The 26,469-nt window shown below is 40.9% G+C and overlaps 1 protein-coding gene across 1 annotated transcript in view; it reads right to left on the bottom strand.

The window, feature by feature from the left end:
- CRNKL1 (crooked neck pre-mRNA splicing factor 1) overlaps window positions 1-26,469 on the bottom strand; it is a 62,098-nt gene that overhangs the window by 9,073 nt on the left and 26,556 nt on the right. The window contains exons 6-12 of the mRNA XM_030196228.1: window positions 20,632-20,810; window positions 20,112-20,282; window positions 19,742-19,933; window positions 18,072-18,131; window positions 11,743-11,823; window positions 9,802-10,041; window positions 5,817-5,918 (exon numbers count right to left, since the gene is read on the bottom strand). Of these exons, the coding sequence (XP_030052088.1) occupies window positions 5,817-5,918; window positions 9,802-10,041; window positions 11,743-11,823; window positions 18,072-18,131; window positions 19,742-19,933; window positions 20,112-20,282; window positions 20,632-20,810 (1,025 nt within the window). The remainder of the gene's footprint in view (window positions 1-5,816; window positions 5,919-9,801; window positions 10,042-11,742; window positions 11,824-18,071; window positions 18,132-19,741; window positions 19,934-20,111; window positions 20,283-20,631; window positions 20,811-26,469) is intronic.

The following is a 26,469-nucleotide window of genomic DNA, read 5'->3' as shown; positions in this document are numbered from 1 at the left end:
AATGTTGACATTTTTCTGGTTTGAAAATGGCCTTGTTCGCTATTGGATGTTTGGACTTTTTCCTAAAATGTCCAAAATCGGATTTAGACATATCGAAAGTGCCCCTCATAGGCACGTATGTATCTTTATAGAACAGCATCACAAAATCATGCAGAAATCAAACCTATAATGAAGATGCAGACATTTATACCTGCTCAGGAGCAGGTGTAAAGTACATGTGTATTTTATAAAACACACACACAAATATGACTACCCGTGCTCGCCCAAACTCCTCTCCTGGGCCTACTCTACAAACATGTACCTGCTTGCACCATACAGACATTTAGGTACAAAAGGTGGAAAGAAGTTTACAAAAAAAATTGCCCTCCATGTGGAGCAGACTGAGGAAGGTATTTTATGCTTGTTTATTACATTAAATAAGAATAGGTGGATTAGTAAGTACACACATATCCAGAATTCTTTTTTAAACATTACAACTCCAACATCCCAGTCCTCAATGTAAAGCCACTTATAACTACCTAAATTAAACCTTGCAAATATAGATGCTGTCTCTCTGTCTTCACTCTCCATTATGTGTGTCTGTACAGCACTGGGTACATCCAGTATGTGCTGTACAAACCATGGTAATAAGACACGTGAGGAAGCCCCTGCAAGCAGACAGTAAACAAAGGCTTAAAGGTGTGTACAAGTAATGGGCAGAAGCTAGAGATGCGGCAGCCACACTCACAAGCACACATTATACCGGAATGATTAAAGAGATTGTCCATGACAAACATAACCCCACAGAAATGGATGAGATCTTGCATCACTACTTGATGTCGCTTTTATTATCAGTTGTTAGCAATGTGTGCTGTAGTCATTCTTTATATCTGTCAGTGTAGTGCCTGAATTGTAGCACAGTACCACCCTGATTTCATTAAAACCTAAGTCATTAAGCAGGAGGATCTTTCAGACAGATACCAAGAACACCCACTCGTACAATTCATGCTAAACAGGAATACCATCTAGTTTTACCAGTAGTAGCTCGCTCGTGTCTGGCATTTACCAGACACTTAGCTTTTTAACATTTTTTTATTATGATTCAGAAAGAGGATAAACAATTGTTCTTTGCCTATAGGGTTATCTACTGAAAACTAAACTTTCTATTTTTCTTCTTTTCTGTCATAGAGAGAGAGAGAGAGAGAGAGAGAGAGAGAGAGAGAGAGATTGCTGGGACACTGCTTTAAAACTTGAGAAAAAGGTAGAGTTAAATAGGTAATCTAAAGGACTTTATTTGAAGTTACTCTGCTCACTTAGCAAAGGAGTTTAAGAAATAGTTTATTTATTTTAGCATATAAAGTCTGTTACAATTCCATGGACTAGCATTTAAAAGGGAATGGAGGAGTGGCCTAGTGGTTAGGGTGGTGGATTTTGGTCCTGGGGAACTGAGGAACTGAGTTCGATTCCCACCTCAGGCCCAGGCAGCTCCTTGTGACTCTGGGCAAGTCACTTAACCCTCCATTGCCCCAGGTACAAATAAGTACCTGTATACAATATGTAAGCCGCATTGAGCCTGCCATGAGTGGGAAAAGCGTGGGGTACAAATGTAACAAAATTTTTTTTACCACAGTATCAGTATAAAGCACAGCTATTAGTTACAGGAAACCTCAGTTTAGATTTTAGTTTCTTCCTAACCACCCACCCCTGGCCTGATCTCCAATTTATAGGCCCTTGAACCAATTAGGAGGCTACAAATTTAATTAGGGCACCTCTATCAGCCAGTAAATAGCTCTTAGAAATACAGTCTATTTAGATCAATAGAGGGGAACCTACTAACATAAAAAAAAAAAAATAAAAACTAATTCTCCAAGGACAAGCAGGCCATGTCATACTCATGTGGGTGATGTCATCCATGTCGCCCGGTGCAGAATGATTTCACAGTGTATACAGCTTTACAGCACATGCCAGCGTCCCCACTGTGTATGCGCACAGGACATGCAGTCTCTCTTTATTCACCGTGAAGAGACAAGATGCTGTTTACAGCTCCTCCCAGCGTCTGGTGCATTGCTGCTTTTATGCCTTCTCTTTAGGTATTTGTTTTGCCTAATTTTGATTATTCTTTTGTTTAGGAGTTTTTAACCTTCCCTCCCTTATAAATTTAGTGTGTTTTTCCCCACTTAAGTTTTCTTAATTTTATCGTGCTTATGAGGTCCGCTTAGGCCTGAGCTTCGGTTGGAATTTCTTCCCCTCCTTTTTTCTTGATGATTTGTACCTTTTTGTTATCACTATCAAGTCGTTTGATTTGGCCACGGCTGTTTTTCCTTCTATGTTATTGAAGGTTCCCAGTGGCTTCAAGCGCTGTACTTGGTGCAATCGGATTATCTATGGAACAGACATCCATTCCTGGTTTCCCCAGCGTTTGGGGCCAGAACATACCTCTTCCAGCTGTTGTCTTTGCCTGTGTATGCAGAAAAGAACACAGTTGTCCAGAGAGGCTCAGAGAGAAAATTTTTGGAGCCCAGTCTGGATCGTTGACATTGGCACTTGCATCAGGTGTATCGGTCCCTATGGCTGTGAAACCCATATCCGACACTGGAATGGACATGCACTGCCTTGGTGCTTTAAAACCAAGGATTGAACTAGCAGTGTAAAGATGCCTTGCCTTGGTGCAGGACCCCTGGGACTGGTCAGCCTCAGACCAGACACTGAGGAGGCGGGGGATTTGACATTGTCCTTGGAACTGAGGCATGTTGATGCTTGGCATCGGGTGAAGACCAAGAAGCACAAGCATTGATCCCTCTCGATGCATGGTGTCAGGTCCAGTCCCCGAGAAGTGTTGTCACCAGGAGGAGCGCTCTCCCTCCATCAAGGAGGTGCTGATGCAGGCTCTCAATGCAGCCAGGACCAGGCACTCACACCGACCCCAACAGTTCAGAAGCCTGCTAATAACCCAACACACCAGCCTTTCCTGATGTCGGCCCTCGATGACTGTATCTGGGCCATGCTCCAAGAGCATTTGGCAGGGCTAATCCATCAGAGTGCATTGGTATTTGGGGTACTTGTATCACCTCATTCTGCGGTGAGGTCTCCGACAAGGAGTGCTGCATGCAGTATCGCTGTTTACAGCCGCCTATGCTGACACTCCCTCCATGTCGATGGAAGAAGCTTCACCGGAGTCGAGGGTGGAGCCTACGCCTCGAAAACCTTCTAGGCAAGGACATGATTCCTCTCTCTCAAGGCAGGCTCTGTCTCAGCCCTCCCTTGAGGAGTTCTTTGCTGATATCAACACGGAGCGCTCATGGGCATCTGAGGAGGATCTACAGTACTTCTCAGAGGAGTCCTTTGGTATCCATTTTGAACCCTCCCCTCCCGAGGAAAGTAGGAAGTCTCCACCTGAGAGCCTGCCTTTCCCAGGTTTTGTGATAGCGGCGGATAACCCCATTCATTTGGAGACAGAGGACGAGCCCAGTGCCGAGATGTTTGAAGTCCTGGAATATGACTCTTCTCCTAGAGAGGCTGTGATGGTCCCACTTCACAAGATCTTGCGAGACGTTCAAGTGAAGACCTGGGAGTGCCCTCTGTCAGTTCCTAACTTCCCCAAGATTAACACCATGTATTGGATCCAGAGTTCCTCTGGGTTTCATAGGCCACAGTTGCCTCATTCCCTGGTGGTGGAACCCTGGACTCCTTTGGATGGAAGATATATCAGACCTCTATGCTACTACTACTACTATTTATCATTTCTATAGTGCTACAAGGCATACGCAGAGCTGTACACCATACACAAAAAGACAGTCCCTGCTCAAAGAGCTAACAATCTAGATAAGACAGGTAAACAGACAGAACGATTAAGGGTAAGGGAATAAATAAGTGAGGATAAAGGACAGGGCAAGTGAGTTGTGGTTAGGAGTCAACAGCAGTGGTAAAGAGGTGGGCTTTAAGTTTGGACTTGAAAATGGCCAAGGATGGGGCTAGACGCACAGGCTCGGGAAGTCTATTCCAGGTGTGAGGTGCAGCAAGACAAAATGCTGAACTCCTGTATACAGTTATACCAGTTTTACACAAACCTCTATTTGTGGAACTTGGTGTGCAGTATGACTGATTTGGCAGAATCTCTCCCACCAGAGCAGGCCGAATCTCTTTGCCAGCTGGACAAGCAGCAGAAGGCTTGTTGTAAGTTTCTGGCTAGGGGCACTTACGATACTTTTGATGTGGCATCCAGGATGTCTACCCAAAGTATAGCTATGATCAGACCCTCATGGCTGCGCATCTCTGGATCCTGAGGTCCAGCAGAGATTCGCAGATGCCACAGAGAAGGTGGAGGAGGTCGCCGACCTCATCAAAACGCATACTGATACCACTGATACTCTCTCCCGCTGGACACCTTCTGCACCCTCCTCATCCAGGAGGTTTTTCGGCAAGTCAAAGAGAGGTCCCTATTACACTCGGAGGTGTAGGTACATTCATTCTCGCCCTCTTCAGCAAGCCCAGATCCAGTGTGCTTGTTCTCGTCAACAGCGTGTGCCTAAGGCCCAGCCAGCTCCCCAGTCAAAACAGGGGACAAGTTTTTGACTGGCTCCAGAGAATAGCTGGACAACTTACCGGTGGGAGGCTGAGTTTCAAGGAAGATTAGTATTCTGAACTCGTCGTTGCGAGTTCCAATTGTCCTACTGCTGTTGTTTTCAGTAAGCCTGGTAGCTAGGGATTCCCACATGGTCTGCTTGACCTCAGAGAAAGTGAAAATACTTATTTGTAGCAGGTAATCTCTGAGGACAGCAGGTCAGTCATTATCACATACTGTACTTCTGGTCCCATGTTCTTACCAGGAAGGCAGTTGCATATGCACAGTGGGGATGCTGGCGAGTGCTCTTAAAGCTGTGAAAGTGTTTCTCATTGGGCAATGTGGATGATGTCACCCAACTGTGAGACTGACTGACCTTGAAGAATACCTGCTACAGGTAAGTATTTTTGCTATATTACTATAGCCTAGTATATAACTAGAAACAATTTTATCTGATTTAATTACACACTCAATTATCTAATGTTTAGCTGATTACAAGAAAACGATAAACTTTGCCACACTAATAGAAAACTCATTAGGGCTCTTCACCTTGGAAAAGAGATGGCTGAGTGGGGATATGATTGAGGTCTACAATATCCTGAGTGGTGTAGAACGGATAAAAGTGAATCGATTTTTCACTCTTTCAAAAAGTACAAAGACTAGGGATACTTAATGAAATTATGGTACATGGAAATACTTTTAAAACAAATAGGAGGAAAGAATAGTTAAGATCTGGAACTCAGTGCCAGAGATTAAGGTAACAGCGGTTAGCATATCTGGGTTTAAAACAAGGTTTAGACAAATTCCTGCAGGAAAAGTCCATAGTCTGTTATTGAGATAGACATGGGGAAAGCCACTGCTTGTCCTGTGATAAAATGGTAATACTAGTTAGAACTGACTATGCAGTAAAATTTATATGTTAGTTATGTTGTTGTCATGAATGGCTGTTTAGCAAAATTGGTGTTTTATCTTTTAATGAATGGCTGTTTTAGTTTGCTTTCCTATCAATTTGATGGAGTTCTTTTATGTTTTTATTACTATTTTTATATCAATATGTAAACTATTTCTGTTTTGTAACTACAATTTGAGATGGTATAGTAAAATGAATAAACGATATTTGGGTTTCTGCCAAGCACTTGTGACCTGAATTGGCCACTGCTGGAAGCAGGATACTGGGCTAGATGGACCATTTGGTCTGATCAGTATGGCTATTCTTACGTTCTTATGTACAATGCAATAGAAACATAAACATATCTTTCAGTATATGCACAGTTACCTTTACGTGCTGTGTCCGCTGAAGCAGTCTCCGGTAGAGTGTTCTTGTTTTCTCATATTCCTCTTGTTCAATTTCAAAATCAATATAGGATTTCCATAGCACCTGGAAGGTTAAAACGTGTTCTGGTTGTTAAGTCTGATTGCTGAAAGGACTCTGGACAGGTAGCGTGGGCTGAATCTGCCAACAGATCTTATAAAAGCTCTTAACTGCAAACAATTCAAGCAAAATACAAAATAATTTAACCAGCCGGAATCAGCCACCAACCAGTTAAATTACTGCTGAAAATGACCGGTTAGCACCAAATTCAAAAGCGACTAGTACTTGTGGGTGTTCCAGGGGCAGAGCTGGGTTAAGTGCCGATAATCAGCCCTCACTGTATAAGTAAACTGCTTAAATAGGGTCACATAAATAGCAGTTGTATCTAAATGGTTTGGCTTATGAGGTGAGGGGCTCAGTACTGACTTAACATATACCGTATTTTTCGGACTATAAGACGCACTTTTTCCCCCCAAAATTTAGGAGGAAAATGGGGGGTGCGTCTTATAGTCCGAAGGTAGCGAGTTTTGGATCGCTGTCCCCTACTTACGCGATGCCATGTTCCCTGGTGGTCTAGTGACGTCGGGGCAGGAAAGAGCCCCCTCTTTCCTGCCCATCGCGCTGCTCTCCGTGCTCCTGACTGCTTCCTGACGGTCTCGGCGATATTCAAAATGGCAGCCGAGATTCTCGGCAGCCATTTTGAATCTCGCCGAGACCGTCAGGAAGCAGTCAGGAGCACGGAGAGCAGCGCGATGGGCAAGAAAGAGGGGGCTCTTTCCTGCCCCGACGTCACTAGACCACCAGGAAACATGGCATCGCGTAAGTAGGGGACGACGATCCAAAACTCGGACAAGACGCACCGGAGCACCTAGGTTTTAGAGGGAAAAAGGAAAATTTTTTTTTCCTATTTCCCTCCTCTAAAACCTAGGTGCGTCTTATGGTCCGGTGCGTCTTATGGTCCGAAAAATACGGTATGTGTTGGCCAGCACATAAACAAACAAACAAACAAAACAAAAAAAAAACCACTACATATTCAATCCCCAAATCTGGACAGGGCCTGGCATTGAATATCCGGAATACAACCGGTGGTAGGCAGCAAACACCGCCGCCGATGAATATTGGGGGGGGGGGGGGGGGGGGGGGGGGGGGGGGGGGAATGTGTTCAATCATGAGTGGAACACAGGACAACAACATAGATTTAATCAACAAGCTGTGAACACACTAAACTTTGATGATTTGAAAATCACTACTGAATAGTTACTGTCGCATACAACCATAAAATATGATGGTGTTCTAAGTGCAAATAATATATATGTTTTTATAGTCTCACACTGATGTTTATTTTATTATACACATCCACCTGTTTCAATGTTTTCTTATACAATTTATGCATATATTTACATATGTTCATATTTATGTATTGATATTTAAATTTAGTCTCTTCATAAACTATCCGATCTTTGCTCATATTATTTGATTGTTTTATAATTATTTCTTGCTTTATGAACTCGCATTTTATCATTGTACTGCTTTTGTATCATCTTTCCACCTATATATTTATCATATTTACATTAATTTATATATTTACATTTTTTTGTTTTATATTTTTTGCTTTATGTACTCACATTTTATCATTGTACTGCTTTTGTATATCTTTTTACCTATATATTTTTTCACATTTACATTGTTGGGCAGACTGGATGGACCGTGCAGGTCTTTTTCTGCCATCATCTACTATGTTACTATGCTACATTAATTTATATATTTACATTTGTGCGTATGTAAATACCTTTTGTCATTAAGGCTCCCGACAAAGGCATTCTAGCCAAAACACGGCCGTGTCGAGCCTTTTGACAATACGTTTGCAGTACTTCTGAAGCAATAAAGACTTATTTACATCATCTAGCTTTGGCATCATACTGTACTATTTAGCCCAGGCTTTCTACATGACAACAGAGTTCCACCCCCTCCCTGCATAAACTTCCTTTTTATAGGTTTTTTTTTTCTGTTTTTTAGGCTGTTGATTTCACATATTTTTGTATCTTTTGTAAGTTGCTCCTATCTTTCCGTCATTTCCTGAACCATCTGCTGTTTTCTCAAACCGTGCTTTAATTTTATTAATTTTTTTATTAGGATTTATTTACCGCCTTTTTGAAGGAATTCACTCAAGGTGGTGTACAGTAAGAATAGATCAAACATGAGCAATAGACAACTACAGCAGTAAAAATATTCAAAAACAATACAAAGTATGGCATGGTGTACTATTTACAATGTCAGCACAATATGTAATAGAACATTATAAGTGATAGCGAAGGGTAAAGCAAAGATGTAATATATAGAAGGGTAAGAAAGTAGGAAGAGTTAGAAAGTAAGGTGATTGATTTAAAGAAAGTTGCACATGAGGTCAGAGAAATGGTTAAATGTTATCTCAGCAAGGGTAGGAGAAAGTTGCACACGAGGTCAGAAAAATGGTTAAATGTTATCTCAGCAAGGGTAGGAGTGGATAAGCATGTCCTGCTGCAGTATATGCAGCCTGAGTACTCCTTGTGTGTGTGAGTGAGACTAACGAGTTAGTTACTTCTTCTAGTAAAGGCCTGGTTGAAGAGTCAAGCTTTCACCTGCTTCCTGAAGTACAGATAGTCTTGTGTTAAGCGCAACTTTTCAGGCAGGTATTCCAGAGTGTGGGGGCTACTCTGGAGAAGGCTCGCTTGCGGGTATCACAACATGTCATGTCTTTTGGAGAGGGTGTGGTTAGTGAAAGTCCTTGAGAGGATCTTAGTGTCCTTGGCGGTGTGTGGAGGATCATCCTATTTTTCAGGTACTCAGGGCCATTTCTTTTCAGGGCCTTGAAGATCAGACAGAGTTTTAAATTTAGCCCTGTATTGTACTGGTAGCCAATGAAGTTTTTGCAAAAATGGTATGATACGGTCATGTCGCTTGCAACCTTCTATGATTCTTGCTGCTGCATTCTGATCAACTGATATTGTACCAATATTGTTACATTTATATACCCCTGTTGCAGGAACTTCTGAAAACATGACAAGTTGATGTACTTTAAGTCAGAACAATATATTAGGGGGGGGGGGGAGAGGGGGGAGACAATTTAGTGTTAATTTTCTTTTGTTTTTATATCTAATATTAAAGTCTATTTTCTATACTGATTTGTACTGCTATATTGTTATATTTTAGTGCAGTATTGTTTTGCTGTTATTTTTACTTATATTCTATTAAATAACTATATTTTCTTTCAATTTGAAACACATCTACTCGTGTTATTAGTAAATACAAGTAAATAAAAACCACCAGGCTCATCTTACCTTGGCATATGTCCCTTAACATAGCACTGAACACCCAACTTGTGTACTTACCAAACTTTTATCCAATATGATTCCACCTTAATATTTAAAGATTCACTTGAATCCAAACAACAATGAAAACAAAATAGCACACCTCCACATCCCTCTCCTCCCCTCTTTCTTCTGCCTTCTGACCCCACCAGTTACCCAAAATATGAAGACAGCAGTACTGGTGGCAAGTCCAGGACTGTTTTGGCGTGCACTCACAGACCACACTACTCTACATAGGTTTCTAGTCTAGCAGGAAGCACACACAGGAGAGGCAGAACATGTGAAAATTCATTTACTCATGGGACATATGCTGACTGCCACTACTGGGTAGGGTACAGTTCACAGTCTTGTTTCTGTGACCCCATATGGGAACCACTTTCCTTCTCAGTTTCTAGCTCAATTCTCTCTTCTCATCTGCCCAGAAATTATTTGCTGATACTCAGACACATGCTTTTCTCTACTGAGATCAGACATTCTGTACTTTCCATATTGACATGGCCTAACTATATTTTCTAACATTCTGTATTAGGAAGAAATTAGGAAAAAGAATGCCAGATTTTTCTTTAGGGTCACTGAATAGCCCCTTCAGCTCTCTTCCTTACCTCCGGCATGTCTAAGCGGGGCTGACTAATGGCCAGCTCGTACACTGCTCGAGCTCTCTCAGTGTCCCCAAGGATAGTTTCCAGCTCTGAAAATTTAATCCATGATGTGCAATTCTCTGGTGTAAACTCCAGGAATTTCTCATAGAGCTTCCTGCACCGATCAAACTCTCGTAGTTGCAGCTCCAGCTCAACATAACCTTTGAAGAGTTTGTTTTTTGGACATTTACCTATAGATGTACCCTAGTGGGTGAAACAAACAAAAAAAAGTTAGCAGTTTGCAGGCATGAACCAACTTAGTCCATGTTAACCATAAGGCATTTGAGTTTCTGAACAGATCTGCCACCAATTAAACTGGCCCACTGGCTAAATGAAGCTTTAACTCCACACACCACATTGCTGCTGTCTTTAACGTTGGGGTGATGCTACATAAAATCAGTTACAGTGTCTACATAGCTACTGACCCCCAATTTTGTTTCTTAAAGTAAGCTATTATCTCACACAGCTTTTCACTTTTATGTCATTTGTCCCTGCTCGCTACTAAATTAAACAAAGGGCATCAGCTTAAATACAGAAACCCCAAGTAGGGAATCCAGCTAAGGGTTTCCAGAACTCCACACAGAAGTAATCTAAGGATAGTTGCAGCCCAAGACAATAGATTATAGATGAGATGGCTTTTACAGCAAGCACAGAAAAAAATAGTGCCACAGATACCTGTAGATTCTGTAACAATGAGCTAGAAATGGTCACTCATCTTGTAGCTGGCTGTGATGTTCTGAGAGCAGAAAATGTCTATACAGAAAGGCACAACAAGGTGGCACAACTCACCCGTTGTAAACTTTGCAAACACAACAACACTGTGGCGGAAAAGCATTGGGATCACAACCCTAAGAGAATCATGGAGAATGAAGAGGTTATGATCACCTGGGACATCCCCATTCCGATAGATAAAAAGCTGAACGCCAGAAAACTGGACATAGTGGTGAAAGAAAAAAAAAAAAAAACCAGAACAGCATTCATTATACAGGTGTGAGTCCCAAGTGACTACTCAGTGAATCATGTAGAGAGAAAAAAAAGAGATCTTCTAGTGTCAAGAAAGCAGTCTGAGACCAAGACAATGTGGCGGAAGAGTACAGAAATATTATATCTCATAGATCCGGTTCACATAGGCCTTGTTAAAAAGAATTTCCAAGTGCACCTGGACAAATTGCCTATACATATGAACTCTAGAAGGAAGGTCTCTTTGGCATAATGCAAATACTATATCAAGTGTTAGCAGTAAATTTGAGAGACCGCGATCATACTTCACATATACTGTGTCTTAGGAATGAGGTTCATTATTGTCATGGTATGTGGAAAACTAACTCATTTAGAGACGGTGACCCCACAAAATACTTCAGAAGTTTGTTGGGCCTTTTTCACCTGCAAGGAAGCTCTGGAACAAGAGTTCAAAGGATGTAGGTGAAAAGGGGCAGACTCAGAAACAATCTAAGGAAATATTTCTTTACGGAGAGGATGATGGATCTATGAACAGCTTTCCAATGTAAACGGTGGAGATAAGAACCGTATTTGAATTCAAGAAAGCATGGGAGAAGCACAGAGGATCCCTAAGGGACTTGATATACCGCCTTTCTGAGGTTTTTGCAACTAAATTCAAAGCGGTTTACATATATTCAGGTACTTATTTTGTACCAGGGGCAATGGAGGGTTAAGTGATTTGCCCAGAGTCACAAGGAGCTGCAGTGGGAATCGAACTCAGTTCCCCAGGATCAAAGTCCACTGCACTAACCACTAGGCTACTCCTCCACACTCAAAGGGAGAGGAAGGGATAGTAAAGGATAGTAGTTGGTATGGTTGAGCAGACAATTCTTTATTTGTTGTTAATTTCTATATTTCTGGTTTTGGATGAAATAAGACTAGCTGTTCTTATTTCATGTTACTTACCAGAGCTTTCCGGGCAGCTAAGAGGTTCTTCTGTCTTATTTCAAACTGAGCATAAAGCAACCATATTTTTGCAAATGTGAACTAAAAAAAATAAAATGCCAAACATGAATACAAATTTTCTTTGAATGTTTAGTAAGAATACAAATTTTCTTTGAATGTTTATTAGAATAGCAGTTGAAGAGGTGAGTTTCAAAACCCATTACGTATAAAAGCAGTTTTCTAGATAAGTGAAAGTTCAAGAATTCTATCCAATGTAAGAAATTTCCTCACAATGAACACCCTTTAACATAAATTTCACACATCTTATGGTTTCTGTTACCAACCCATTTTTGAAAAAAACAAAACAAAACAAAAAAGTACTTGACAGGTTGTGGAACTCATTTCTTCAAAATCCAATTAGTATGTGATTGAAGGATAGCCACCCAAATTACTCCAGATGAGAATGAGATACAAAGGGACAGGAAGTGTATGGAGAATGACCACACCACTTTTCACAAGTTACCTTTTCTCATTTCCCCATCTAGCTACAGAATGTACCAATGTGGTATTATATTCGTACCTGCTGAGGACATCTGAGAACTACTTCACTAAAGTCAGATCCCTGAACGCAGATCTGATTCAATTTTTTTTTCCATGCAAATCATGCTGGCCAGGAAGCTCCAAAGAATCTAGGCAACAACACTTGGCAAGCTCATCTCAATAGATACATTTCTCTTTCATTTCATTGTATTTATAAACTGCCTATCATCACATTACTAAGTGGTTAACAATTAAAACGGCAACAAAAAACAAGAGAAAATCCTCTGCAGAAAACAAGAGAAGAAAAAAAAGCGGTAGGCAATCAATAAAGGAGATGATACACTACTCAGAAATCTTTAAGGTGTCAAATGTTCAGTCAATATGTTTCAACAGTTTGTTTTCTCAGTCTGATGACTTTTTGAGGGATATCTGTTTTGGAATCACTGAATTGGATTATCACAGGTTGTATAAATTACCCTTTTATAAAATATATAAATTATCTTAGCTCAAAGATATGAATTTTACTTTCATTTTTAATATTGTGTTTATTGATTTATACATTAAAGTTGTATATTTGTTATTATTCTAAGCTTTTTGATTAAGCCAGGGGTTCCCAAACTTTTTGGTTCGTGGCACCCCCCCCCCCCCACCCACATAGGTCTCCACAGGACACCCCCGGTCACATGGATCTCCCTTTCCCTGCAACCCCCTCCTCTCACACCAGTACACCTCTGCCTCCCTGCAGCCCCCTCCTCTCACACCAGCATACCTCTGCCTCCCTGCAGCCCCCTTCTCTTACACCAGCACACCTCTGCCTTCCCTAAATCCAGTATCGCTCGCTAGCTTCCCTTCCTGCAGGTCCAAGATCGCTGCCGCTTCCTTCTCCTTCCCCCGCCGCCACTGCAGTGCTTGCAGCTTATATTTTTGGGCCGTCCGCGATTCACACAAACACCTCTGGGGCCTTCCCAGTCTGCCGCGTCCGGCCCTCTCTGATTCAACGTCCTGTTGTAAGGGCTGGTCGCAGCAGAGGGAATTCTCCCTGTAGTGCCTGTGTGAATCGTGGACGGCCTGAAAACATAAGCTGCAAGTACTGCAGCGGCGGTAGGGGAAGAAGCAGGAAGCGGCAGATGGCCAGACCAGCAGGAGGGGAAAGTAAGGAGCAATGCACCGTGGTACCCCTGAGAATTCGCTGCGGCGTACCAGGGTGCCACGGCACAGTTTGGGAACCTCTGGATTAAGCATTGGTTTTACATGTTTATAATCAAAAGCATTCTACTTACGTATATAATTTTAAAAAAATATGTTTAAAGTTGTTTCTATGTTTGTTTTTGTATGTGTTTTATGCAGTTGACGAGCCCCAACACAAGCTTTTTACGCTGAAACACAGTCCCTTGTTGGGCATTTTCAACTTTTTTATTGATTAGATTATAGAATAAAATTTGACATATAGATTCCTGAGTAGTGTATATTCTACTTTATTGGTCTCCTACCACTTTTTTTTAATCATCATAATTAAAACATCCATGAGTTAGTCCATGCATACCTCAAAATTCTATAGTCAGTCTGGGGTTGGGGCTTTGGATTAAGGGGCAGATTTACTAACCATTCAGCAATATGAATTATTATATGTTTTGCCAAGTGAAAAATGACTTTCAATGTACTGTACATACTCGAATATAAGCATATCCAAGTATAAGCCAAGTTAAGTTTTCCCCCGAAAAAGGGGCAAAAACATTACTTCAGTATAAGATGGGGGGGGGGGAGGAGGAGTTATATTTAAGTATATTCTTTCCTCCCCTGTGGGTATCCTGCATTTCACCATTTCCCCTTCCCCATTGTTGTGCAGTATTTTTGCCCTTTCCCCCTCCCCGTCTGCTCACAGTGACCGCCATTTCTCTCCCTCTCCTACCCCCTTCCTGGGTGACCGACACTTTTTTTTTTGGTTTGTTTGTATTAACTTTTTCTTTACATAACATCAACGCAGCCCAACATGTAAATCTAGGCACTTTCTTATATATGTGGGTGACCGACACTTCTCTCTTGTATTCCAACCCTCCTTGTCTGCGATGACCAGCATTTCTTACTGTTCTCTCCTGGTCTCTGCTGCTGCCGCTGACACACAAATAAAAGTAAGCTGAGCCGGTATAGGGCCTAGAGCATACACAGATGCTCAAGGCTCCACCAGCTTGCTTTCATTTCTGTGTCAGCAGTAGCCGCCAGGAGGGAGCGGTAAGAAATGTCGATCATCATGGGGGGGGGGGGGGGGGGGAGAGAGTGAGATAGAAGTACCGGTCACTGCAGGGGGGGGGGGGGGGGAGCAAAGAAATTTCATCTGATTAGACTATAAGCCGAGATCTCAATTTTTGCCCTTTTTGGGCCCAAAAGTCTCAGCTTAGTGTCAAGTATATATGGTAATTGCAGATTTCAGCACAGAAAATAAAAAATGCAGTGATGTAAATGGTGGTTTAATGCACAAATTATCTATTACTTCCTATGTCAAAAAGGGAAAAAAAAAGTGCTAAAAAACTTGTGTTAAATAATTACAGATTTTAACAATGGATTTTTACTTCAGGGTAGGAGGTGAAATTTTAGTACAGACCGATATGTGAAATATGGTGGGAAAAATGATCAAGCTTTTAAAAAAATAAAAGCATGGTTGCTTTCACAGGTTGCTGAGTTACATACTCTTTGCTAAGAGAATGGACTAGGAATTTTTTAAAAATAAATAAATACATACATATAATTTGTTTAAAATCTTTATATACCCCCTTCTTGGGAAATCCTAAGCAGTAACAGAAAATCAGTTAGTCATAAAGGTCTGAGATAAATATAAGTACATAAGTATTGCCATACTGGGAAAGACCAAAGGTCCATCAAGCCCAGCATCCTGTTTCCAACAGTGGTCCATGCAGGTCACAAATACCTGGCAAGATCCCAAAAAAGTACAAAACATTTTATACTGCTTATCCCAGAAATACTATGGACTTTTCCTTTAGGAAGCCGTCCAAACCCTTTTTATACTCCACTAAGCTAACCGCGTTTACCACATTCTCTGGCAACGAATTCCAGAGTTTAATTACACATTGAGTGAAGAAAAATTTTCTCCGATTTGTTTTAAATTTACTACATTGTAGCTTCATCGCATGCCCCCCAGTCCTAGTATTTTTGGAAAGCGTAAACAAACACTTCACATCTACCCGTTCAACTCCACTCATTATTTTATAGACCTCTATCATATCTCCCCTCAGCTGCCTTTTCTTCAAGCTGAAGAGCCCTAGTCACTTTAGCCTTTCCTCATAGGGAAGTCGTCCTATCCCCTTTATCATTTCCGTCGCCCTTCTCTGCACCTTTTCTAATTCCACTTCAATTCTGGTCGCCGCATCTCAAAAAAGATATAGTGGAGATGCGGCGACCAGAATTGAACACAATATTCGAGGTGCATAACATCCTCATTTTTGTTTTCCATTCCTTTCCTAATAATACCTAACATTCTATCTGCTTTCTTAGCCGCAACAACACACGAACAGAAGGTTTCAACGTATCAACGACGACACCTAGATCCCTTTCTTGGTCTGTGACTCTTAACGTGGAAACTTGCATGTGTAGCTATAATTCAGGTTCCTCTTTCCCCACATGCATCACTTTGCACTTGCTCACATTAAACGTCATCTGTCATTTAGACGCCCAGTCTCCCAGTCTTGTAAGGTCCTCTTGTAATTTTTCACAATCCTCCCACGATTTAACGACTTTGACCAACTTTGTGTCATCAGCAAATTTAATTACCTCACTAGTTACTCCCATCTCTAGGTCATTTATAAATATGTTAAAAAACAGCGGTCCCAGCACAGACCCCTGGGGAACCCCACTGACTACCCTTCTCCATTGAGAATACTGACCATTTAACCCTACTCTCTGTTTTCTATCTTTTAACCAGTTTTCAATCCACAATAGAACACTGCCTCCTATCCCATGACTCTCCAATTTCCTCTGGAGTCTTTCATGAGGTACTTTGTCAAATGCCTTCTGAAAATTTAGATACACAATATCAACTGGCTCACCTTTATCCACATGTTTGTTCACCCCTTCAAAGAAATGTAGTAGATTGGTGAGGCAAGATTTCCCTTCACTAAATCCATGTTGACTTTTGTTTCATTAATCCATGCTTTTGAATATGCTCTGTAATTTTGTTCTTTATAATAGTCTCTACCATTTAGCCCGGCACTGACGTCAGACTCACCGGTCTATAATTTCCCGGATCTCCTCTGGAACCTTTTTTAAAAAATAGGCGTTACATTAGCCACCCCCTCCAAACTTCCGGTACCACGCTCGACTTTAAGGATAAATTACATATTACTAACAATAGCTCCGCAAGCTCATTTTTCAGTTCTATCAGTACTCTGGGATGAATACCATCCGGTCCAGGAGATTTGCTACTCTTCAGTTTGTAGAACTGCCCCCATTACATCCTCCAGGTTTACAGAGAATTCATTAAGTTTCTCCGACTTGTCAGCTTCGAATACCATTTCCGGCACCAGTATCCCACCTAAATCTTCCTCGGTGAAGACCGAAGCAAAGAATTAATTTAATCTCTCCGCTACGGCTTTGTCTTCCCTGATCGCCCCTTTTACTCCTCGGTCATCTAGTGGTCCAACCGATTCTTTCGCCGGCTTCCTGCTAATATACCAAAAAAATTTTTTACTATGTGTTTTTGCCTCCAACGCAATCTTTTTTTCGAAGTCCCTCTTAGCCTTCCTTATCAGCGCTTTGCATTTGACTTGACATTCCTTATGCTGTTTCTTATTATTGTTACAGTGTTACCATAAAGGCAGTTCAAGGGCATAGCCAGAGCTCAAATTATTTTGGGTGGTGGGAGAGTGTCCTATTCCCCCAGTTCTCGTCCCCCAAATCATATCTTTGCATTCGGGGATGCTCCAGCCCCACCAGCTTCTCTGCCGAAGCCGTGCCCATACTGCTGAAGCAGCGAGGAAGTCGGTAGGGTGTTCCAGTTTCCAATACTGGAACTTCTGTACACACTCAGTTCATAAACTAAGCATGCATGAAAGTGCTGGCACCAACAGCAGCAGCACTCTGCCCGCTTCCTTGCTGCTTAAGCAATACAGGCTTGGCTCCGCCAGAGAATCTTTTCCACTGGAAGGGCTTGAGCATCCCTGCCAGACATGCATCTGGTTCTACAATTTTGAAAGGGGCCTGAGCCCACTGTGGTGGTGGTGGTGGGGGGGGGGCAGGACCCCAAGGCTTGCCATTGAAGCAGGGTATATATCATTGAGGTACAGTATATATTTTTAAGAAAGCTTCATTGAAGGAGGGCAAGTTATTACTATCATATTCTGCTCAGTCCCCTGACCGTGCTCTCTCAATGAAAGAAGACAATAGCAATGGAATTTTGCCTTTGCATCTAGACCTTTTAATTTTTAATGTAAATAAAACATGCTAGGCAGCTATTCTAATTGATAAAACAAAATTTTAAACACCGGAACTCTGTCTGGATACTTCTTGAATAATCTCAGAACATATACAATAGTTTATTTTAATTCATATGAGTATATTATGTCTATGATAAAAGATTTTGGCAAGATCATTTCAGCAGTTCCCATACTTGCTTCTATAATTTGGAGGGACAGCCACAAATACCACAAAGAATCATGTAAATTCTATTTTTCAGTTAGTCACAGCTCTTCTGTTATCCCTGCCCAAAGCACAAGGGCTTGCACAGAACTGTAGCTAGAGGTCTCATTTCTGTGAACAATCCAAATCTGTGCTGGAAATGACTAGGAGTGCTGACTCCTTACCTTTTTGTGAGGAATGAGTTCCAAGCATGCCTGGTACACCTGTCTGGTTCTCTCTGGATCCTGCAGAAGAGACACGATAGCTGTACTGATTACAGGTGCATCACTTCTGAATTAAGTGTCCAAACACTCCAGCTATAAGATTCTTAACAGCTTCCCTAAAAGCTCACAAAGTTACACTTGGCTCCAAGGCAGGTGTAAGCCCGTGTATGTATGTGCCTATAAGAAATGGTGCATATTTTATAACATATGTATAAGTAATAATTCAACCACCTTTACTCCCATTCTCTGCCCCAAGAATGCCTATTTGGATAGAGTATAAAACAAACTATGTTTACTGAACGCCTACTTCTATGTGTTATACACTGGAACAATTTTTATAAGTACCTATCCGAGTGCATAAAGCGCTGTTCTACAAGTAGACACCTCCTTTTTGGTGTTCCGATGCTGCGTGGTGACAGCCTATTCTATAAACAGCATCTGGGCATACAGATGCTGGGAAGAGCATCTGGGAAGAGGAGGAGTGGCCTAGTGGTTAGGGTGGTGGACTTTGGTCCTGGGGAACTGAGGAACTGAGTTCAATTCACACTTCAACCACAGGCAGCTTCTTGTGACTCTGGGCAAGTCACTTAACCCTCCATTGCCCCATGTAAGCCGCATTGAGCCTGCCATGAGTGGGAAAGTGCGGGGTACAAATGTAACAAAAAAAAAAAAAAAAATAAAATTATAGAATACTAGCATAACCCAGTATCGGCACATATATGTCTGGAGTTACACCAGCCACAGGCATGGCATAACTGTGGACATCTAAATACAGCATGAATGTATGTAACTTAGAGAATTCTGTAACTTGCATGTTTAAATGGGAGCTCTGCCTATGCCCCTCCCTTGTTCCACCAATGTGAACTCCCCCCACCTTGCATTTTCATGCTATGCTACTTATGTGCACCCTTACAGAATAGCGCTTAATTGCTCTGCTGCCACTTATGCATGTAAGAGACACTGTTCTCTCCAAGCTAAGTGGGAGTCCTCCACCTACAGTCCTGCCAATGAGTGGTGCTGTGAGGGACAGGCAAGCTTTGCAGGACTCCAGGGAACCTGCCTCTTCCTACTGATTGAAAGCATAATATTGAAGCATCCCCCCCCCCCCCCCCCAACATACACACTGGCAGCAATGCAGTTGGAAGACTCCTGCTCAGCTTAGAGGGAACAGGGGTAAATGCACACATACCGACAGAAGTGCTGGTATCCTGTACACATACGCAAGCAAGAGACATGTAGATGCTGGAACCCAGTTATAGAATTCGCCATAAGTGTGGTAAAGTGTGGGGCAGGCCATGTCATTCATTTCTGCTCTTTCCTATCATATCCTAAACCTAATTGGGGCAATGCATCACCCATAGAATTTCCCCCAAATAATTGCTCTGTAGGGCAGTGGACAAGACTACCAGCTCAATGCACAGGTGACTAGTTTATAAGCAGCTGTTCAGAACAGCCCCCAAAAGTGGGCTCTGCTGAAATTGCTCAGTCATGTATGTACAGGGCTCCTATGTGCACAAGCTTATTTCCAACTCTCCAAACCAAATTGTTTTGCTTTAAATTGCATTAACAATAAGACCATCAAACTGTTACCAAGACAAGAGAGTAGACAACCTCAATTCAAGCTGTAATACCTTTGTTTCCAATTCCTCATACAAAGCATAGTTGATCCACAAATAAATATATCTCTTCCAGTGTCTCTTTTCTTGGATAGGTGGCACATTGGCAATGGCTCTCTCATACACTTCCCGAACCGTATCAGGCTCAGCATCACTTTCAACCAATCTCAAGTAATCAAACCAAGCATCATAATTGTGAGGGTTTGCCTTAGGAAAAGAACAAAGGACACATCACTGACAATACAGACACCAGAAACAGGTTCACCTGCTTGACCAAACAGCCAGAGAAAAAACACCAGTGGTGCTATCTTATAGTACTAATAGTCTTGTCAGATACAAACATGCTCAAAGGGATGTTTGCCTGGAGAATATGAGTGTTCCTCACCTTCACTTCCTCTTCATACTGGAATCGCCTTTTGCTAACAATGATATCTTCAATTCCACGTCTGTCCCCAAACTTTTTCTCAAAGATGGTGTAGTTCTTGAACAGCTCCTGGGCTTGTTGCTTGGAAATCCGATCCAGGGCATATTTATAGATCACTCTTACTCTCTCAAACTGCAAATAAATGTAGAATGATAAATAAACACATCCCCCATGTTGGACACAATGTACAATAATCAAATCATTTTGCCCCATTAGGAACAAGCAAATAGGTCATTCTGTTTTAGAAGTGCGAAGTCTTCCTTTGCCTGTAACTGTATTTACCCAAATCTGTACTTACAAAGCTAGAAAATTCTTCTCATTACCTCAGACTAAACGCAAAGCACACAGTTTGCAATCAAATATCATAAAATTCAATATACAAAAAATTCCCCTCAAAGGGCCACCAACATCCCACTGCATCCACAACTTTGCCATTACTTTACAGGTATAATTTTAGTCATCTAGTTTCAGGTTAGCTTACTTCTTTCTGATGCTCTTCAAACTTGGCGAAGGCCACGTAGAGCTGCTCATCCATATGCTCCTCACCAAAGAATTCCATTGCCCGTTCATATACCTTTCTGGCATGGCCGATGTACGAGTGCTTCTCTTCAAAGCGAGCATATTTGATCCAGTTTTTGATATCAGGATGCACAATAACAAGTGCAGAGAAGTTAAGGCCAAAAAAACTTCAAAAACAACTTCGTAGTATAAATTATTTTTGTCCTATGATTGACAGAGAACCAGGACAATGGTTCACTGAAAAACAGCAGAAAGAAATGTGATTTATGGAAACACATTATTATGGCCCATACCCACTAAAGCTTTCCACATTGTTCCAACACCTGTACATCTCAGTTACCAGCTATAGAGCAACTGCTGGACAGTGTGGAAAACGTTAGCCATGAACACAAGTGGTAAGAGGGGTATAGGAAGATTACTTCTGTATGTGAGCCAGAGCAGGAGAACCCCTCATGAATTAGTCTAGCTAAAATCATTATTAAAGCTTCAATGGTCAGAGGAAATTGAAGATAGGAACATGTGGCTGACTAATCTAGAGCAGACATACAACATAAGAATTGCCTTACTGGGTCAGAACAAGGGTCCATCTAGATCAGTATCTTGTTTCTGATAGTGGCCAATCCACATCACAAGTACCTGGCAGAGTCCCAAAATGTAGTAACGTTCCATGCTACTTAAGTCCAGAGATAGGAAGAGGCTTTTCCTACTTCAATAACATTTTATGGACTTTTCCTCCAGGAATTTGTCCAAACCTTTCTTAAAACCCAGAGGGATTAACAGCTTTTATTACTTGATTCAACAATGAGTTCCAGAGGTTAAATACGCATTGAGTGAAAAAATATTTTCTCCTGTTTGTTTCAAATGTGCTATTATGGAACATCATGGAGTGTCCCCTAGTCTTTGTACTTTTTTGACAGAGTACAAAATCTATTTGCATTTACTCATTCCACTCCATTCAGGATTTTATAGATATCTACCATACCTCTCCTTAACTGTCTCTTCTCCAAGTTGAAGAGCCCTAACCTCTCCTCATATAAGAGAGTCATTCCACCCCCTCAATCATTCTGGTCACCCTTCCTTGTACCTTTTCTAGTTCCACTACTTCTTTTCTGAAATGCAGTGACCAGAATTGCACACTATACTCAAGATGTGGTCTCACCAAAGAGTGATACAGAGACATTATGGTATTCTCAATTCCATTACTAATAATTCCTAATAGTGTTTACTTTTCTGGCTGCTGCTGCACACTTAGCAGAAGATTTCAATGCATTGTCCATGACCACAACTAAATCCTTTTCCTTGGTGCTGACTCCTAATGTGGGACCTAGCATCATGCAACTATAATTTGGTTTATTCTTCTCAATGTGCATCACTTTGCAGTTATTCATCTGCCATTTTGATGCTCAAGTCTTCCAGCCTCCCAAAGTCCTCTTGCAATTTCACACAGTCCCACATGTGGTAACAACTCTGCATAGTTTCGTGGCATCTGCAAATTTATCACCTCACTTGTTCCAATTTCCAGATCATTTCTAAATATGTTTAAAAAGCACCAGTCCCTGTACAGATCCTTGGGGAAATCAACTATTCACCCTTTTCCATTGAGAGAATTGGCCATTTAACCATACTCTCTTTTTCTATCTTTTAACCAGGTCCCAATCCACAACAGAATGGTGTCTCCTATCCCATGGTATTTTAATTTTTTCAGGAGTCTCTCATGAGGGACTTTGTCAAAAGCTTTCTGAAAATCTAAAATACTACCTCAACTGGCTCACCTTCAAAAAAACGTAGCAATTTGGCAAGTCAAGACTTCTGTTGGGCTGAACCCATGTTGACTCTGTCCCATTAAACCATATATATCTTGTGTTCAGTAATTTTGTTCTTTATAATAGTCTGTATCTAACATCTGTAGTTTCCCAGATCACTAACAAACAGAAAAGCAGAGAGGGTTAAGAAATTTGTTCTAATAAATTTCTTAACCCTCTCTGCTTTTCTGTTTGTTAGTATTATTCAGTAAGCAGTTTTTGTGCCTTTTTGTTTTTTGTTTCCCAGATCACCCCAGAACCCATTTTTAAAAACTGGCATTTCATTAGCCACCTTCCAATCTTCAAGTACCTGGACAATTTTAATGATAGGTTCCAGATTACCAACAGTAGATCAGCAATTTCTTTTTTGAGTTTTCAATACCCTGGGGAGTATATCATTCGGTACAAGGGATTTGCCACTCTGTATTTGGCTTATTACATTTTCCAGGATCATTGAAATTTCTTACAGTTCTTCCATATTGCCACCCTTTAACACCATTTCTGACACAGGTAGCTCCCTTACATCCTCCTCAGTAAAGCAAAGAATTCATGTAGTCTCTCCACTATGGCCTCATCCTCCCTAAGTCCTCCTTCAACTCCATGATGATGTAAATGGTCCAACTGACTCCCACACAACCTTGCTGCTAATGTACCTAAAAAGGTTTGGCTATGAGATTTTGCCTCTACAGCAAGCTTCTTGTTAAATTCTGTTTTAGCCTTCTTTATGAATTCCTTGCATCTAACTTGCCAGTGCTTATGCTGCTTCCTGTTTTCTTCATTTGGATCCTTTTCTCCTTTGTTGAAAGATGTACCATTGGCCTCTTTCACTTCACCTTTTAAAATATTCTAACCACCATTTTGCCTTCCTACCGCAATTTTGATACAAAGAAAACAATTGGTCTGGGCTTCCAAGATGGTATTTTTAAACATGCCTGATTTAAATCCTTAACCTTCGCAGCTACTTATTTAGGGTTTTTTTTTTCCCTTAAACCATTTTCCTCATTTTATCATAGTTGCCCTTTTGAAAGTTAAATGCTGTAGTAGTAGATTTCCTTTGTGTATTAACTCCAGTTATCTCAAATTTGATCATGCTGTGATCAGTATTGCAATGTGGCCCCAAAACCATTACTTCTTGCACCAAGTCCTGCATTCCACCAAGGATCAGGTTTAAAACAGATCCCACTGTTGTCAGTTCCTGAACCAGCTGCTCCATGAAGCAGTCATTTATTTCATCTACAAACTTTACCTTCCTAGCATTTCCTGATGCGACATTTATCCAGTCAATATTAGGCTAACTGAAATCAGAAAATCAAACAATATTGCAGAATAGAAATTCTATTGTGCCTTCTCTGCCTGAACATCAAATATCAAAAAAAGACCTCAGAGACAAAGCCCTTATAGGTCAATATCATGTGACTTGCAACTCTTGACTGGGGCTACTTCAATCACTCGTCAAAAAAACTCCACTAGTATCTAAATATATATTTTTCAACTTGCCGAATATCAATGATAAGAGCCACCAAAAGAACCAAGAGGGAAGTCTAAAAATGAGCAAATGCTTCAAAAACTGCCTAGCAAACTTCTCTCAAGAGGAGTCCAGCTCTATAAGGGCTTCCCCCCCAAACTCTATATATCGCACCTTAATTTCCGTGTAGAAATCGAAGTATATTCTATAACAATGTGCAGAACTTAACCGGTTACCTAATCAGTGCTGTCAATTGGATGTTAACAAGCAATTATTTATTTATTTATAGCATTTATACCCCGCTCTTTCCCGCTCGATAGCAGGTTCACTGCGGTTTACAAGGTATGGTACAGAGTATCGCAGAGACAAAACAAAGTATGGTACAACGTATCACAAAGGTAAACCAGTTATAGAGAGTAGGACAATAGGATGAGACGTGGGGGAGAGGATTGGAGTATGGGTGGTGTGGATTAGATTCAAGATTTAAGTTGGGTTGTTGGGGTAGGCTTGTTTGAAGAGGTAAGTTTTCAGCAGCTTTCAGAAAGGCAGATATTCATTGGTTGTTCAGATGTGTCGAGGTATTGCGTTCCAGAGTTTGCTGGCTATAACGGAGAAGTTGGATGTGTAGTAGGTTTTGTATTTGAGGCCTTTGCAATTGGGAAGATGAAGATTGAGATATGTTCAAGAAGATTTGGACCCGTTCCTGGCTGGTAGGTCGATCAAGTCAGCCATGTAGCTTGGAGATTTGCCATGGAGGATCTTGTGGATCATTGTGTGGGCTTTGAAGTTTATGCGTTCTTTGATATCAGCACTAACTGCCATTAATTATAGTTTAAGTGTACAACTTTTTCAGTAAAGTGGTGCGCATAAATTCCAAGTCACATAGCTGAAAATGGGGCGTGGTTATAGGCGTGGAATGGACATTTCTAAAATCTGTTTGCATTATTATACAATACACCCAACAATACACCCACTCTGAGCCTATTATAGGTGTCAGGAGTTATGCCAAGTAAACATGGCCGAAATGGATACGATCAAATTTGGTGGTGTGGAGAGGTGCTCAGAATATTCTATATACCGCATGGAAATTTAAACCTATTCTACAAAATTTAGGCATACTTTAGAGAATATGCCTAGGCATATTTTTTTTCCCGCATGGATTTTTCAGGTGCCATATACAGAATCCTGCCCTTTGTTCTCAGAGGTCTTTTTCCATTATTGATATTTGATGTTCAGGCAGAGAAGGCACAATATAATTTCTATGCTGCAATATTGTTTGATTTTCTGATTATTTGTACCCAATATTCCTACTTGTTTATTATTTATTGGTAATTGAAGTCACCCATTATTATAGTGCTACCAAATTTGCTAGCTTCTCCTTAATTTGGTGGTGTGGAGAGGTGCTCAGAATATTCTATATACCGCATGGAAATTTAAACCTATTCTACAAAATTTAGGCATACTTTAGAGAATATGCCTAGGCATATTTTTTTTCCCGCATGGATTTTTCAGGTGCCATATACAGAATCCTGCCCTTTGTTCTCAGAGGTCTTTTTCCATTATTGATATTTGATGTTCAGGCAGAGAAGGCACAATATAATTTCTATGCTGCAATATTGTTTGATTTTCTGATTATTTGTACCCAATATTCCTACTTGTTTATTATTTATTGGTAATTGAAGTCACCCATTATTATAGTGCTACCAAATTTGCTAGCTTCTCCTTAATTTCTGCTAACATTTCATCATCTGTCCTGGCGGATGGTAGTACTGCCACACCCATCACACATGGAATTTCTATCTATGAGGATTCCTCGTTGCTATGTTTCCTAATTCAATTTTTGATTGAATTACTGTTTGATTCAATTCCCTCTAACATATAGTGCTACCCTCCCCCCAGCTCTAACATATAGCGCCTACCCTCCCTTCAGTTTGAACCATCCCATCACTGCGATAAAATTTTATACCCAGGTAACAGTGCCAATTGATTATTCTCCTACTGGGTCTCTTAGATGTCCATATATATATATATATATATATATATATATATGGATTCGTTTAGTGCTATATACTTTTAATTCTTCCATCTTATTTTTTTTAGGCTTCTAGCTTTTGTATACAAACATTTTAAATTGTGTTTTTTGTTGATACCTACAAGCTGCCTTGCAGTTGGCAGGGATAATCTGCATTCTTTAGTCTGCTCTTCCCTTAAAAGCTCCTGACGTACTTTTGTCTTTGTTGCCATCTATTGAGATGCCTTAACTTCCCTGTTTTGATAGTATTCTTCAGAGATACCTACTACTACTACTATTTATCATTTCTATAGCGCTACAAGGCATACGCAGCGCTGTACACCATACACAAAAGAGACAGTCCCTGCTCTTTCCAAACCCTTTGCTCCTAAGCAATTGTTGGATTCCCCTCCACCCCCCCCCCCAAAAAAAAAAATTCTAGTTTAAAAACTGTTCTATCTTCTCTTTTAAATGTTAGCGCCAGCAGTCTGGTTCCATACCAGTTAAGGTGGAGCCTATTTT

The sequence above is a fragment of the Microcaecilia unicolor genome, chromosome 3 (assembly GCF_901765095.1).
Source record: "Microcaecilia unicolor chromosome 3, aMicUni1.1, whole genome shotgun sequence".
Taxonomy (NCBI): Eukaryota; Metazoa; Chordata; class Amphibia; order Gymnophiona; family Siphonopidae; genus Microcaecilia; species Microcaecilia unicolor.
Note: the sequence above shows the minus strand (reverse complement) of the source record. Positions and strands in the feature narration are given on the sequence as shown.